At 42.6% G+C, this 17,245-nt stretch overlaps 1 protein-coding gene across 1 annotated transcript in view; it reads left to right on the top strand.

Moving 5' to 3' along the window:
- The window catches only part of LOC138853388 (zinc finger MYM-type protein 1-like), a 38,293-nt gene extending 32,581 nt beyond the window's left edge, over window positions 1-5,712 (top strand). Inside the window, exon 4 of the mRNA XM_070089774.1 lies at window positions 5,509-5,712. Within this exon, the coding sequence (XP_069945875.1) occupies window positions 5,509-5,712 (204 nt within the window). The remainder of the gene's footprint in view (window positions 1-5,508) is intronic.
- The last annotated feature ends 11,533 nt before the right edge of the window (window positions 5,713-17,245 follow it).

Raw genomic sequence — 17,245 nt, 5'->3', positions numbered from 1 at the left:
GTAATTAGTATTTTATAACATGTAAACCACACAATACCCAAAACCTGTAAACAGCACATTGTAACCCTTATAGAGAATAAACTTGAATTGAATTGAATATAGGGAGGGATAGGAGAGGAGTTGACAAGGTAGATAGGGACAGGATGTTTCAGAGATGGGACACACTAACAAGGGGTCACAACGGAAAGTTGAAGACTCAGATGAGTCACAGGGATGTTAGAAAGTGTTTCTTCAGTCATAGAGTTATCAGGAAGTGGAACAATCTGGAGATTGAAGTAATGGAGGCAGGATCCATACATAGCTTTAAGAAGAGGTACGATAAAGCTCAGGGAGCAGGGAAAGAGTGGACATAACAGCGACGAGCGAATAGGCGGGGCCAGGAGGTGTAAATCGACCACTGCAACCACAAATAGGTAAGTACACACACCCACACATACCTCCACAATTAGGCGAGTACCCCTGCCTACCTCTGGGTGAGTTCATACAGACGCACACACCTGAAGGCTTCACCTGACTACCGAACACCCCCACGTAAACACCGCCCCTCCCCGCCCACCCATAGCAACATTGAACGGCTTGCAGTTGCAATCTAGCTGATGGAATGTAACTAGTCTACCTTCTGACAGGCTCTTAGCTGCCCTTCTCCCACTGCCCTCCTCTCTCATATGTTCTCACCCCACACACTTTCCCCTTCCTTTTCCATTTTCACTCCCACTCTCCTCCAACTCCCCCAACACTCTCTCTCCCAAGCTGCCATCCCTCCTTTACTCCTCTTAAACCTCGTTTGTTTTTCTTCCTTTTTTCTTTTTTTTTTTTTTTTTTTTTTTTTTTTTTAGACTGCTCGTGTTTCTATGAGGTTTTACTCCAAGCTACCCTTCGATTTTCCCTGTTCCTGTTCTTCCTTCCTCCTGCTCTCTACCCTGTCCCCGTTCTCCCTCCTCGCTTCCACTCTCCCACTTTTGTACAGTGTAACGACGCAGCCGACAGCTGGATTGATTAGAAATTTAACCTAGTTTTTCACAAGCCTTTCCAGCTATACTCGTGCGACCCTACCTCCCTCCCTCCCTCTCTCTCTCTCTCTCTCTCTCTCTCTCTCTCTCTCTCTCTCTCTCTCTCTCTCTCTCTCTCTCTCTCTCTCTCTCTCTCTCTCTCTCTCTCTCTCTCTCTAAGCCGTCCAATTAGTTCTAATGAGGACACTAGAGCACTCCAGGATGATTTGAATAGACTGATGCAATGGTCGGAGAAGTGGCAGATGCAGTTTAATATTGACAAATGCAAAGTTCTAAATGTTGGACAGGTAAATAACCATGACACATATAAACTAAATAATGTAGATCTTAATACTACTGATTGCGATAAGGATTTAGGAGTTCTGGTTAGCAGTAATCTAAAACCAAGACAACAGTGCATTAGTGTTCGCAATAAAGCTAACAGAATTCTTGGCTTCACATCTAGAAGTATAAATAATAGAAGTCCTCAGGTTGTTCCTCAACTCTATATAACCTTGGTTAGGCCTCATTTAGACTATGCTGCTCAGTTCTGGTCACCGTATTACAGAATGGATATAAATGCTCTGGAAAACGTACAGAGGAGGATGACAAAGATGATCCCATGTATCAGAAATCTTCCCTATGAGGATAGACTGAGGGTCCTGAATCTGCATTCTCTCGAAAGGCGTAGAATTATGGGGGATATGATCGAGGTGTATAAATGGAAAGCAGGAATAAATAAAGGGGATGTAAATAGTGTGCTGAAAATTTCCAGCCAAGACAGGACTCACAGCAATGGTTTCAAGTTGGAAAAACTCAGATTCAGGAAGGATATAGGAAAGCACTGGTTTGGTAATAGAGTTGTGGATGAGTGGAACAAGCTCCCGAGTACAGTTATTGAGGCTAAAACGTTGTGTAGTTTTAAAAATAGGTTAGATAAATACATGAGTGGTTGTGGGTGGGTGTGAGTTGGACCTGACTAGCTTGTGCTGCTGGGTCTGGTGCCGTGTTCCATCCTTGAGTGGAGGTGACCAGATTGGGTGGGTCATTGGCCTAATCCGGGGCGGTCATTGGGTTAATCAGGGGGGGGGGACATGGACCTGCTCCGCATGGATCAGTAGGCCTGTTGCAGTGTTCCTTCTTTCTTATGTTCTTATGTTCTTATGGAACTATCTGTGAACCAGAAAACTCATTTATCAACGCGTGCATTTTAGAGAGTGAGTATACCGTGAGAACTTGTTCGTTTGATTACTCTGTCAAGGACTGAGCGATTGGTGGTGGCTGTCCGTCGTGTGAAATAATAGCTGTCTTGGCAGTGAGGAAGTTGAAAATATATTATTTATAAGGAAAAGTTCGATCACCATCTCTCGATGTTGGCTCATCTAATACGTTGTTTCTCAGAGAGGAGGGAAGGGAGTACAGTTCCCCCTCATGGATGAAGGCAGTTCCCCCTCATGGATGAAGGCAGTTCCCCCTCATGGATGAAGGCAGTTCCCCCTCATGGATGAAAGCAGTTCCCCCTCATGGATGAAGGCAGTTCCCCCTCATGGATGAAGGCAGTTCCCCTTCATGGATGAAGGCAGTTTTCCCTTCATGGATGAAGGCAGTTTTCCCTTCATGGATGAAGGCAGTTTTCCCTCATGGATGAAAGCAGTTCCCCCTCATGGATGAAGGCAGTTCCCCCTCATGGATGAAGGCAGTTCCCCCTCATGGATGAAGGCAGTTCCCCCTCATGGATGAAGGCAGTTCCCCCTCATGGATGAAGGCAGTTCCCCCTCATGGATGAAGGCAGTTCCCCTTCATGGATGAAGGCAGTTTTCCCTTCATGGATGAAGGCAGTTTTCCCTCATGGATGAAAGCAGTTCCCCCTCATGGATGAAGGCAGTTCCCCCTCATGGATGAAGGCAGTTCCCCCCTCATGAATGAAGGCAGTTCCCCCTCATGTATGGAGGCAGTTCCCCCTCATGGATGAAGGCAGTTCCCCATTATGGATAAAGGCAGTTTCCCCTCATGGATGAAGGCAGTTCCCCCCTCATGAATAAAGGCAGTTTCCCCTCATGGATGAAGGCAGTTCCCCCTCATGGATGAAGGCAGTTTCCCCTCATGGATGAAGGCAGTTCCCCCCTCATGAATAAAGGCAGTTTCCCCTCATGGATGAAGGCAGTTCCCCCCTCATGAATAAAGGCAGCTTCCCCTCATGGATGAAGGCAGTTCCCCCTCATGGATGAAGGCAGTTTCCCCTCATGGATGAAGGCAGTTCCCCCCTCATGAATGAAGGCAGCTCCCCCCTCATGGATGAAGGCAGTTTCCCCTCATGGATGAAGGCAGTTCCCCCTCATGGATGAAGGCAGTTCCCCCTCATGGATGAAGGCAGTTACCCCCTCATGGATGAAGGCAGTTCCCCCTCATGGATGAAGGCAGTTCCCCCCGCATGGATGAAGGCAGTCCCCCCCGCATGGATGAAGGCAGTCCCCCTCATGGATGAAGGCAGTTCCCCCTCATGGATGAAGGCAGTTCCCCCTCATGGATGAAGACAGTTCCCCCTCATGGATGAAGGCAGTTCCCCCTCATGGATGAAGGCAGTTCCCCTTATGGATGAAGGCAGTTCCCCCTCATGGATGAAGACAGTTCCCCCTCATGGATGAAGACAGTTCCCCCTCATGGATGAAGGCAGTTCCCCTTATGGATGAAGGCAGTTCCCCCTCATGGATGAAGGCAGTTCCCCCTCATGGATGAAGGCAGTTCCCCCCTCATGGATGAAGGCAGTTCCCCCCTCATGGATGAAGGCAGTTCCCCCCTCATGGATGAAGGCAGTTCCCCCCTCATGGATGAAGGCAGTCCCCCTCATGGATGAAGGCAGTCCCCCTCATGGATGAAGGCAGTTCCCCCCTCATGGATGAAGGCAGTTCCCCCCTCATGGATGAAGGCAGTTCCCCCTCATGGATGAAGGCAGTCCCCCTCATGGATGAAGGCAGTCCCCCTCATGGATGAAGGCAGTTCCCCCTCATGGATGAAGGCAGTTTCCCCTCATGGATGAAGGCAGTTCCCCCTCATGGATGAAGGTAGTTCCCTCTCATGGATGAAGGCAGTCCCCCTCATGGATGAAGGCAGTCCCCCTCATGGATGAAGGCAGTTCCCCCTCATGGATGAAGGCAGTTCCCCCTCATGGATGAAGGCAGTTCCCCCTCATGGATGAAGGCAGTTTCCCCTCATGGATGAAGGCAGTTTCCCCTCATGGATGAAGGCAGTTCCCCCCTCATGGATGAAGGCAGTTCCCCCTCATGGATGAAGGCAGTTCCCCCTCATGGATGAAGGCAGTTCCCCCTCATGGATGAAGGCAGTTCCCCCTCATGGATGAAGGCAGTTCCCCCTCATGGATGAAGGCAGTTCCCCCTCATGGATGAAGGCAGTTCCCCTCATGGATGAAAACAGTTCCCCTCATGGATGAAGGCAGTTCCTCTCATTGATGAAGGCAGTTCCCCCTCATGGATGAAGGCAGTTCCCCCTCATGGATGAAGGCAGTTCCCCCTCATGGATGAAGGCAGTTCCCCTCATGGATGAAAACAGTTCCCCTCATGGATGAAGGCAGTTCCTCTCATTGATGAAGGCAGTTCCCCCTCATGGATGAAGGCAGTTCCCCTCATGGAAGAAGGCAGTTCCCCTCATGGATGAAGGCAGTTCCCCTCATGGATGAAGGCAGTTCCCCTCATGGGAGGTTCCTTGTTGCTGGTGATGGATTTATGAACCACGAACCTACATTTATCCTCCCCTTCCATGGATCGAACCTGAGTCCCTCTTATTCCCCAGGACCTAGATGACCTCTTCAAGCTTAACGTCCCCCCCCTCCCTAGATTAAAACTAAAATATATTGTCATCACGAAATTATGCGCATTAAGTTCTGATATGTATTTGTTGGGGGAGGAGGGGGGAGGTAGTGTGGTGCATGGAACGTCAAGGCATTCTGGTCCAGGAAATACCTGGAATATACCTGGAGAGGGTTTCGGGGGCCACCCCCACGGTTCGGTCTGAGACCAGGCCTTGTGGTGGATCAGGGTCTAATCAACCAGGCTGTTACTGCTGGCCGCACGCAAACTGACGTACGGACCACAGCCCGGCTGGTCAGGTACTGACTGTAGGTGCCTGTCCAGTGCCTTCTTGAAGACAGTCAGGGGTCTATTGGTAATCCCCCTTATGTATGTTGGGAGGCAGTTGAACAATCTTGAGCCCCTGACACTTATTGTGTTGTCTCAGGGTACTTGTGGCGCCCCTGCTTTTCATTGGGGAAATGTTGCATCTCCTGCCGAGTCTTTTGCTTTCATAGGGAGTGATTTTCGTGTGCAAGTTTAGTACTAGGATTTTCCAGGTGTATATTATCATGCATCTCTCTCGCCTGCATTCCAGGGAGTACAGATCAAGGGACTTCAACCGTTCCCAGTAATTTATGTGCCTTATCGTACTTATGTGTGCCATGAAAGTTCTTTGTACGTTCTCCATGTCAACAATTTTGCCTGCCTTGAAGGGGGTCGTTAGTGAGCCGCAGTATTCCAGCCTAGAGAGCACAAGCGATTTGAAGAGAATCATTATGGGCTTGGCGTCCCTAGTTTTGAAGGTTCTCATTATCCATCCTATCATCACTTCCGGTATGAAGAGCGCAGGAAGCTTCACTACCGGTCAAGGTAGTGTGAAGGGTATCACTGCCGGTCCATGGAGCGCAAGAGGATAAAAGAGACGATTATACCCCTTCCCGTCCTTGGATCAAACCCAATTACGGCCCATAACCCCCCCAGGCGCTGTATGAACTAACAAATGAACTCTTAAAAGTTTAGCGCTTCCCCTGATTATTATTATAATCAAAAAGAAGCGCTAAGCCACAAGGGCTTAGCGCTTCCCCTGAGATAATACAATATCCCAAAAAAAAAAAAAAAAAAAAAAAAAAATTAAATAGATTCACCGGAATCTGTAGACTATGATGTTTGGTGCCTCAGGAACTATGGCGGGTGGGACGTCACTCACTATGACATCATTACTCTTGAAGTTGATGAAATGTTGAGTCAGGTGGTGACGGGTGCGTGGAGACGGATTCCGTCTACCTCGTCCGCGAACGTCAACAGTGCAAATGCCGGAGAATCCGCTCGTGCTCACGAACGTCACTCACGAGTTTCCAACGGCTATTATTATTATTATTATTATTATTATTATTATTATTATTATTATTATTAAATTTATGGGAGGTGCTAAACCCACAGATTAACAAATGGTTATAATCATAACCATAATTTTTAAGTGATGGAGTGGTAAGCCAGTGGAAGGCCTCGGTCAAATGACTAAAACCTCCAGCTGCGGGTCATTATCTGACTAAGACCCGCGTTAGGGCACACTTGTCCTGTCTCCTGACAAACCTTACCTACCTAACCTAAACCACAGAGGTCATACAGCACCTAGGGTAAGGGAAGGTAATAAGGTTTGATCTAAGGAAGGCCAGCACCAGTTCTTTACAACAAGAGCCCTTCAGTACCAAGGCATCCATCACCTTGCCCTTCAGGAATGAATAACTCACTAGTGTCTCTGGTGTAAATTTCTTAAAAATCCTGTTTTGCATAGTTTTAACATCTTTTCTTAGCTCACTGGTTCTTGCGATTTCTTATTCCCTATATTATATATATATATATATATATATATATATATATATATATATATATATATATATATATATATATATATATATATAAATACAGAAACTATATACTGTGCCAAAACAAAAGCATTCACATTGCTAAACTCATAAACTAGTATTTAGTCACTTAGCCATAATACCAACTTACCTCATAATTTGTAATATTTTACAATTAAGAATAAAACTAAGTATGCCCGAAATGCCTAGCCATGCTAAGCGTTCTAGTGGTACACTCTGTAATCACAATTTTACTACATGTAAACCAAACAATAACCAAATTTCTGTAAACTCAGCATTGTAATCCTTATAGAGAATAAACTTTGAATTTGAATTTGAATATATTTTCAACAAGTCGGCCGTCTCCCACCGAGGCAGGGTGACCCAAAAAAGAAAGAAAATCCCCAAAAAGAAAATACTTTCATCATTATTCAACACTTTCACCACACTCACACATTATCACTGTTTTTGCAGAGGTGCTCAGAATACAACAGTTTAGAAGCATACACATATAAAGATACACAACATATCCCTCCAAACTGCCAATATCCCAAACCCCTCCTTTAAAGTGCAGGCATTGTACTTCCCATTTCCAGGACTCAAGTCCTACTATATGAAAATAACCGGTTTCCCTGAATCCCTTCACTAAATATTACCCTGCTCACACTCCAACAGATCGTCAGGTCCCAAGTACCATTCGTCTCCATTCACTCCTATCTAACACGCTCACGCACGCTTGCTGGAAGTCCAAGCCCCTTGCCCACAAAACCTCCTTTACCCCTTCTCTCCAACCCTTTCGAGGACGACCCCTACCCCGCCTTCCTTCCCCTATAGATTTATATGTTTTCCATGTCATTCTACTTTGATCCATTGTCTCTAAATGACCAAACCACCTCAACAACCCCTCTTCTGCCCTCTGACGAATAATTTTATTAACTCCACACCTTTTCCTAATTTCCACACTCCGAATTTTCTGCATAATATTTACACCACACATTGCCCTTAAACAGGACATCTCCACTGCCTCTAACCGTCTCCTCGCTGCTGCATTTACCACCCAAGCTTCACACCCATATATGAGTGTTGGTACTACTATACTTTCATACATTCCCTTCTTTGCCTCCATAGATAACGTTTTTTGACTCCACATATACCTCAACGCACCACTCACCTTTTTTTCACTCATCAATTCTATTATTAACCTCATCCTTCATAAATCCATCCGCCGACACGTCAACTCCCAAGTATCTGAAAACATTCACTTCTTCCATACTCCTCCTCCCCAATTTGATATCCAATTTTTCTTTATCTAAATCATTTGACACCCTCATCACCTTACACTTTTCTATGTTCACTTTCAACTTTCTACCTTTACACACATTCCCAAACTCATCCACTAACCTTTGCAATTTTTCTTTAGAATCTCCCATAAGCACAGTATCATCAGCAAAAAGTAACTGTGTCAATTCCCATTTTGAATTTGATTCCCCAAAATTTAATCCCACCCCTCTCCCGAACACCCTAGCATTTACTTTCTTTACAACCCCATCTATAAATATATTAAACAACCATGGTGACATTACACATCCCTGTCTAAGACCTACTTTTACCGGGAAGTAGTCTCCCTCTCTTCTACACACCCTAACCTGAGCCTCACTATCCTCATAAAAGCTCTTTACAGCATTTAGTAACTTACCACCTATTCCATATACTTGCAACATCTGCCACATTGCTCCTCAATCCACTCTATCATATGCCTTTTCTAAATCCATAAATGCAATAAAAACTTCCGTACCTTTATCTAAATACTGTTCACATATATGTTTCAATGTAAACACTTGATCTACACATCCCCTACCCACTCTGAAACCTCCTTGCTCATCTGCAATCCTATATTCTGTCTTACCTCTAATTCTTTCAATTATAACCCTACCGTACACTTTTCCTGGTATACTCAGTAAACTTATTCCTCTATATTTTTTACAGTCTCTTTTGTCCCCTTTCCCTTTATATAAAGGGACTATACATGCTCTCCGCCAATCCCTAGGTACCTTCCCCTCTTTCATACATTTATTAAACAAAAGTACCAACCACTCCAACACTATATCCCCCCCTGCTTTTAACATTTCTGTCATGATCCCATCAGTTCCAGCTGCTTTACCCCCTTTCATTTTATGTAATGCCTCACGTACCTCCCCCACACTTACATTCTGCTCTTCTTCACTCCTAAAAGATGGTATACCTCAGGTAAGACACATATGCAACAGTTAGGTATCTTTATTTCGAAACGTTTCGCCTACACAGTAGGCTTCTTCAGTCGAGTACAGAAAAGTTGATAGAAGCAGAAGATACTTGAAGACGATGTAATCAGTCCATCACCCTTAAAGTTTTGAGGTGGTCAGTCCCTCAGTCTGGAGAAGAGCATTGTTCCGTTGTCTGAAACAATGCTCTTCTCCAGACTGAGGGACTGACCACCTCAAAACTTTAAGGGTGATGGACTGATTACATCGTCTTCAAGTATCTTCTGCTTCTATCAACTTTTCTGTACTCGACTGAAGAAGCCTACTGTGTAGGCGAAACGTTTCGAAATAAAGATACCTAACTGTTGCATATGTGTCTTACCTAACAATCTGTCGGTATTTTATACCATTTTAATGTTCATGGTATACCTCCCTGACCTGTGCATGAAATTACTGCCTCTGTTTCTTCCTTAACATTTAAAAGTTCCTCAAAATATTCTCGCCATCTTCCTAATACCTCCATCTCCCCATCTACTAACTCCCCTACTCTGTTTTTAACTGACAAATCCATACTTTCCCTAGGCTTTCTTAACTTGTTTAACTCACTCCAAAATTTTTTCTTATTTTCATTAAAATTTCTTGACAGTGCCTCTCCCACTCTATCATCTGCTCTCCTTTTGCACTCTCTCACCACTGTCTTTACCTTTCTTTTACTCTCCATATACTCTGCTCTTCTTATAACACTTCTGCTTTGTAAAAACCTCTCATAAGCTACCTTTTTCTCTTTTATCACACCCTTTACTTCATCATTCCACCAATCACTCCTCTTTCCTCCTGCTCCCACTCTCCTATAACCACAAACTTCTGCCCCACATTCTAATACTGCATTTTTAAAACTATTCCAACCCTCTTCAACCCCCCCCCCCACTACTCATCTTTGCACTAGCCCACCTTTCTGCCAATAGTCGCTTATATCTCACCTGAACTTCCTCCTCCCTTAGTTTATACACTTTCACCTCCCTCTTACTTGTTGTTGCCACATTCCTCTTTTCCCATCTACCTCTTACTCTAATTGTAGCTACAACTAAATAATGATCCGATATATCAGTTGCCCCTCTATAAACATGTACATCCTGGAGCCTACCCATCAACCTTTTATCCACCAATACATAATCTAACAAACTACTTTCATTACGTGCTACATCATACTTTGTATATTTATTTATCCTCTTTTTCATAAAATATGTATTACTTATTACCAAATTTCTTTCTACACATAGCTCAATTAAAGGCTCCCCATTTACATTTACCCCTGGCACCCCAAATTTACCTACTACTCCCTCCATAACATTTTTACCCACTTTAGCATTGAAATCCCCAACCACCATTACTCTCACACTTGATTCAAAACTCCCCACGCATTCACTCAACATTTCCCAAAATCTCTCTCTCTCCTCTACACTTCTCTCTTCTCCAGGTGCATACACGCTTATTATAACCCACTTTTCACATCCAATCTTTATTTTACTCCACATAATCCTTGAATTAATACATTTATAGTCCCTGTTTTCCTGCCATAGCTTATCCTTCAACATTATTGCTACTCCTTCTTTAGCTCTAACTCTATTTGAAACCCCTGACCTAATCCCATTTATTCCTCTCCACTGAAACTCTCCCACCCCCTTCAGCTTTGTTTCACTTAAAGCCAGGACATCCAGCTTCTTCTCATTCATAACATCCACAATCATCTCTTTCTTATCATTTGCACAACATCCACGCACATTCAGACTTCCCACTTCGGCAATTTTCTTCTTCTTATTCTTTTTAGTAATCTTTACAGGAAAAGGGGTTACTAGCCCATTGTTCCCGGCATTTTAGTTGACTTTTACAACACGCATGGCTTACGGAGGAAACATTCTTATTCCACTTCCCCATGGATATAAAAGGAAAAGTAATAAGACCAAGAACTATTAAGATAAAATCAAAGAAAACTCAGATGAGTGTGTATAAATAAATGTGTACATGTATGTGTAGTGTGACCTAAGTGTAAGTAGAAGTAGCAAGACGTACCTGTAATCTTGCATATTTATGAGACAGACAAAAAACATCAGCAATCCTACCATCATGTAAAACAATTACAGGCTTTCGTTTTACACTCACTTGGTAGGACGGTAGTACCTCCCTGGGTGGTTGCTGTCTACCAACCTACTACTATCTTTCTTTCAACGTACCAGCCGTATCCCACTGAGGTAGGGTGGCCCTGACGAAAAAACGAAAGTTTCTCCTTTTAAATTTAGTAATATATACAGGAGAAGGGGTTACTAGCCCCTTTCTCCCGGCATTTTAGTCGCCTCTTATGACATGCCTGGCTAACGGAGGAAGAATTCTGGTCCACTTCCCCATGGATATATACATATATATATTATATACATATAATTATATATATATATATATATATATATATATATATATATATATATATATATATATATATATATATATATATATTATATATATATGCAATAAGATCACAGTAAACAGGTGATTTTGATAAAGAATTCCCCCCAAAATGCTGATGGATGTGTCCATAAGATTCCTTGTAAAATTTGCGATAAAGTTTATTACGGTCAAACTGGTAAAAATCTCGAACTAAGATTAAAACAACATAAATATAGCATTAGAACTGGACAAGATTCCAATGCTCTATTTATTCATGTAAGAGATTTTAACCATCCAATTGATTTTCAAAAAGTTGAGAAAGTAGTATCAAGCAAGTCCATGGTTGACAGGAACATAATTGAATCTTGTTTCATAAAAAGCAGTTTTGACAATAATATGAATATTTCCTTTGGTTTATATAAATTAGATACATTTATAATTAATAGAATTTGGGAAGAATTTAATAATACACTGGACAAATAATAATTCTTAAATTTTCTTGGGTAGAATAGTTTGTGGGTGAGTTGTGCAAAGGACCTGTCCAAGTTGGGTCGGCGCGCGTCAGGTGTTTAACCGTTGTGGGATCTGATAGTGAGGTGCTGGCCAGACCCCTTATATAGCTTCCTTGGATGCTTTACTTTCATAGTTCCTTGATAATGTGAGTAGTCACGAAAGCGCTTGGAATTTCTCTATTCTTTCAGAGTTTTTGCATATGTATATATATATATATATATATATATATATATATATATATATATATATATATATATATATATATATATATATATATATATATATATATATATATATATATATATATGCCCTTGTGCAGATGCAGGTCTGGGGACCCATAACCTCGGAGAAGTAAATAAAAAACGTAAATAGATAAATACTGATAAGTATACAAGATATGATGTAGGGCATAATGACAGTAGTTTGTTGGACTACGTATTGGTAGATAAAAGACTGTTGGGTAAACTTCAGGATGTACATGTTTATAGAGGGGCCACAGATATATCAGATCACTTTTTAGTTGTAGCTACAGTGAGAGTAAAAGGTAGATGGGATACAAGGAAAATGGAATCAGCAAGTAAGAGAGAGGTGAAGGTTTATAAATTGAAGGAGGAGGCAGTTAGGGTAAAATATCAACAACTATTGGAGGACAGATGGGCTAGTGTGAGTATAGGCAATGTGGTGGAAGATGTATTGGGTAGGTTGAAGAATATAGTGTTAGTGTTCAGCAGAAGTTTGTGTGGTTACAGGAAAGTGGGTGCGGGGAGAGGGAAGAAGAGTGATTGGTGGAATGAGTATGTAAAGAGAGTAGTAAGAGAGAAAAAAGATAGCATATGAGAGGCTTTTACAAAGTAGAAGTGATGCAAGGAGGGAAGAGTATATGGAAAGAAAAAGGTTAAGAGATTGGTGAAGCAATGTAAAAAGAGAGCAAATGAGAGAGTGGGTGAGATGTTACAAACAAATTTTGTTAAAAATAAGAAAAAGTTTTGGAGTGAGATTAATAAGTTGAGAAAGCCTAGGGAACGCATGGATTTGTTAGTTAAAAATAGGAGAGAAGAGTTATTAAATGGAGAGTTAGAGGTATCGGGAAAATGGAGGGAATATTTTGAGGAATTGTTAAATGTTGATGAAGATAGGGAAACTGTGATTTCATATATAGGACAAGGAAGAATAACATCTTGTAGGAGTGAGGAAGAGCCAGTTGTGAGTGTGGGGGAAGTGCATCTGGCAGTGGGTGGAATGAAAGGGGGGGGGGTGAGGCAGCCGGGATTGATGGGATAAACATAATGCTAAAAGCTGGTGGGGATATAGTTTTGGAGTGGTTGGTGCTTTTATTTAGTAAATGTTTGGAGGAGGGTAAGGTACCTAGGGATTGTCAGAGAGCATGCATAGTTCCTTTGTATGAAGGCAAAGGGGACATAAGAAAGTGCAAAATTATAGGGGAATAAGTCTGTTGAGTATACCTGGTAAACTGTATAGTAGACTATTATTGAAAGAATTAAGAGTAAGAAGGAAAGCAGGATTGGGTAGGGGGTGTGTAGACCAAGTGTTTACAGTGAAACATATAGGTGAACAGTATTTAGATAAGGGTAAATAGGTTTTTGTGGCATTTATGGATTTGGAAAAGGCGTATGACAGGGTGGATAGGGGGACAATGTGGCAGATGTTGCAAATGTATGGAGTAGGAGGTAGGTTATTGAAAGCAGTGAAGAGTCATTACGAGGATAGTTAGGCTCAGGTTAGAGTATGTAGGCGAGAGGGAGATTATTTCGCAGAAAAATTAGGCCTTACACAGCAATGTGTGAGGTCAACGTGGTTGTTCAATATATTTATAGATGGAGTTGTAGAGAAGTGAATGCTCGGGTGTTGGCAAGAGGTGTGGGGTTAAAAGATAAAGAAACTAACACAAAGTGGGAGCTGTCACAGTTCCTCTTTGCTGATGACACTGTTCTTTTGAAATCTTCTGAAGAGAAGTTGCAGAAGTTGGTTGATGAGTTTGGTAGAGTATGTAAAAGAAGGAAATTAACAGTGAATATAGGAAAGAGTAAGGTGATGAAGATAAAAAAAATTAGGTAACGGAAGATTGGATATCAGATTGGAGGGAGATAGTATGGAGGAGGTGAATGTGTTCAGATATTTGGGAGTGGACATGTCAGCAGATGGGTCTATGAAAGATGAGGTTAATCATAGTATTTACGAGGGAAAAAAGGTGAGTGGTGCACTGAGGAGTCTGTGGAGAGACAGAACTTTATCCACGAAAGCAAAGAGGGGAATGTATGAGAGTATAGTTATTCCAACGCTCTTGTATGGGTATGAGGCATGGGTTGTGAATCTTGAAGAAGGCTGGAGGCCTTAGAGATGTCATGTCTGAGGGCAATGTGTGGTGTGAATATAATGCAGACAATCCGTAGTTTGGAGATTAGGAGGAGGTGCGGGATTACCAAAACTATAATCCAGAGGGCTGAGGAGGGGTTATTGAGAGGGTTTGGACATGTAGAGAGAAGGGAACGAAATAGATTGACTTCGAGTGTATAACTCTGTAGTGGAGGGAAGGCGAGGTAGGAGGGGTCACCGAGGAAACGTTGGAGGGAGGGAGTAAAGAAGGTTTTGTGTATGAGGGGCTTGGATTTCCAGCAAGCATGCTTGAACGTGTTAGGAGCAAATGGAGACATATGGTTTTTAGGACTTGACATGCTGGTGGAGTGTCAGCAAGGTAAAATTTATTATGGGATTCAGGGAAACTGGCATGCCAGACTTGATTCCTGGAGATGGGAAGTATAGTGCCAGCACTCTGAAGAAGGGGTGTTTAGGACTTGTTGCAGCTTTATAACTAGTGTAAGCATGCCTCTGACAAGACAGTGATGGAGTGAATGATGATGAAAGTTTTTTTCTTTTTCGGGCCACCCTGCCTTGGTGGTAAATGGCTTGTGTGTTAATAAAATAAAATTACATATATAATATATATATATATATATATATATATATATATATATATATATATATATATATATATATATATATATATATATATATACCTGGAGTTTACCTGGGGAGAGTTCCGGGGGTCAACGCCCCCGCGGCCCGGTCTGTGACCAGGCCTCCTGGTGGATCAGAGCCTGATCAACCAGGCTGTTGCTGCTGGCTGCACGCAAACCAACGTACGAGCCACAGCCCGGCTGGTCAGGAACCGACTTTAGGTGCTTGTCCAGTGCCAGCTTGAAGACTGCCAGGGGTCTGTTGGTAATCCCCCTTATGTATGCTGGGAGGCAGTTGAACAGTCTCGGGCCCCTGACACTTATTGTATGGTCTCTTAACGTGCTAGTGACACCCCTGCTTTTCATTGGGGGAATGTTGCATTGTCTGCCAAGTCTTTTGTTTTCGTAGTATATATATATATATATATATATTTATATGTATATATATATATATATATATATATATATATATATATATATATATATTTATTTTATTTTTATTATCACACTGGCCGATTCCCACCAAGGCAGGGTGGCCCGAAAAAGAAAAACTTTCACCATCATTCACTCCATCACTGTCTTGCCAGAAGGGTGCTTTACACTACAGTTTTTAAACTGCAACATTAACACCCCTCCTTCAGAGTGCAGGCACTGTACTTCCCATCTCCAGGACTCAAGTCCGGCCTGCCAGTTTCCCTGAACCCCTTCATAAGTGTTACTTTGCTCACACTCCAACAGCACGTCAAGTATTAAAAACCATTTGTCTCCATTCACTCCTATCAAACATGCTCACGCATGCCTGCTGGAAGTCCAAGCCCCTCGCACACAAAACCTCCTTTACCCCCTCCCTCCAACCTTTCCTAGGCCGACCCCTACCCTGCCTTCCTTCCACTACAGACTGATACACTCTTGAAGTCACTCTGTTTTGCTCCATTCTCTCTACATGTCCAAACCACCTCAACAACCCTTCCTCAGCCCTCTGGACAACAGTTTTGGTAATCCCGCACCTCCTCCTAACTTCCAAACTACGAATTCTCTGCATTATATTCACACCACACATTGCCTTCAGACATGACATCTCCACTGCTTCCAGCCTTCTCCTCGCTGCAACATTCATCACCCATGCTTCACACCCATATAAGAGCGTTGGTAAAACTATACTCTCATACATTCCCCTCTTTGCCTCCAAGGACAAAGTTCTTTGTCTCCACAGACTCCTAAGTGCACCACTCACCCTTTTCCCCTCATCAGTTCTATGATCCACCTCATCTTTCATAGACCCATCCGCTGACACGTCCACTCCCAAATATCTGAATACATTCACCTCCTCCATACTCTCTCCCTCCAATCTGATATCCAATCTTTCATCACCTAATCTTTTTGTTATCCTCATTACCTTACTCTTTCCTGTATTCACTTTTAATTTTCTTCTTTTGCACACCCTACCAAATTCATCCACCAATCTCTGCAACTTCTCTTCAGAATCTCCCAAGAGCACAGTGTCATCAGCAAAGAGCAACTGTGACAACTCCCACTTTATGTGTGATTCTTTATCTTTTAACTCCACGCCTCTTGCCAAGACCCTCGCATTTACTTCTCTTACAACCCCACCTATAAATATATTAAACAACCACGGTGACATCACACATCCTTGCCTAAGGCCTACTTTTACTGGGAAATAATTTCCCTCTTTCCTACATACTCTAACTTGAGCCTCACTATCCTCATAAAAGCTCTTCACTGCTTTCAGTAACCTACCTCCTACACCATACACCTGCAACATCTGCCACATTGCTCCCTATCCACCCTGTCATACGCCTTTTCAAAATCCATAAATGCCACAAAGACCTCTTTAGCCTTATCTAAATACTGTTCACTTATCTGTTTCACTGTAAACACCTGGTCCACACACCCCCTACCTTTCCTAAAGCCTCCTTGTTCATCTGCTATCCTATTCTCCGTCTTACTCTTAATTCTTTCAATAATAACTCTACCATACACTTTACCAGGTATACTCAACAGACTTATCCCCCTATAATTTTTGCACTCTCTTTTGTCCCCTTTGCCTTTATACGAAGGAACTATGCATGCTCTCTGCCAATCCCTAGGTACCTTACCCTCTTCCATACATTTATTAAATAATTGCACCAACCACTCCAAAACTATATCCCCACCTGCTTTTAACATTTCTATCTTTATCCCATCAATCCCGGCTGCCTTACCCCTTTCATTTTACCTACTGCCTCACGAACTTCCCCCACACTCACAACTTGCTCTTCCTCACTCCTACAAGATGTTATTCCTCCTTGCCCTATACACGAAATCACAGCTTCCCTATCTTCATCAACATTTAACAATTCCTCAAAATATTCCCTCCATCTTCCCAATACCTCTAACTCTCCATTTAATAACTCTCCT

The sequence above is a fragment of the Cherax quadricarinatus genome, chromosome 29 (genome assembly GCF_038502225.1).
Source record: "Cherax quadricarinatus isolate ZL_2023a chromosome 29, ASM3850222v1, whole genome shotgun sequence".
Classification (NCBI taxonomy): domain Eukaryota; kingdom Metazoa; phylum Arthropoda; class Malacostraca; order Decapoda; family Parastacidae; genus Cherax; species Cherax quadricarinatus.
The sequence above is the reverse complement of the archived record's forward strand: the minus strand, read 5'-3'. Positions and strand labels throughout refer to the sequence as shown.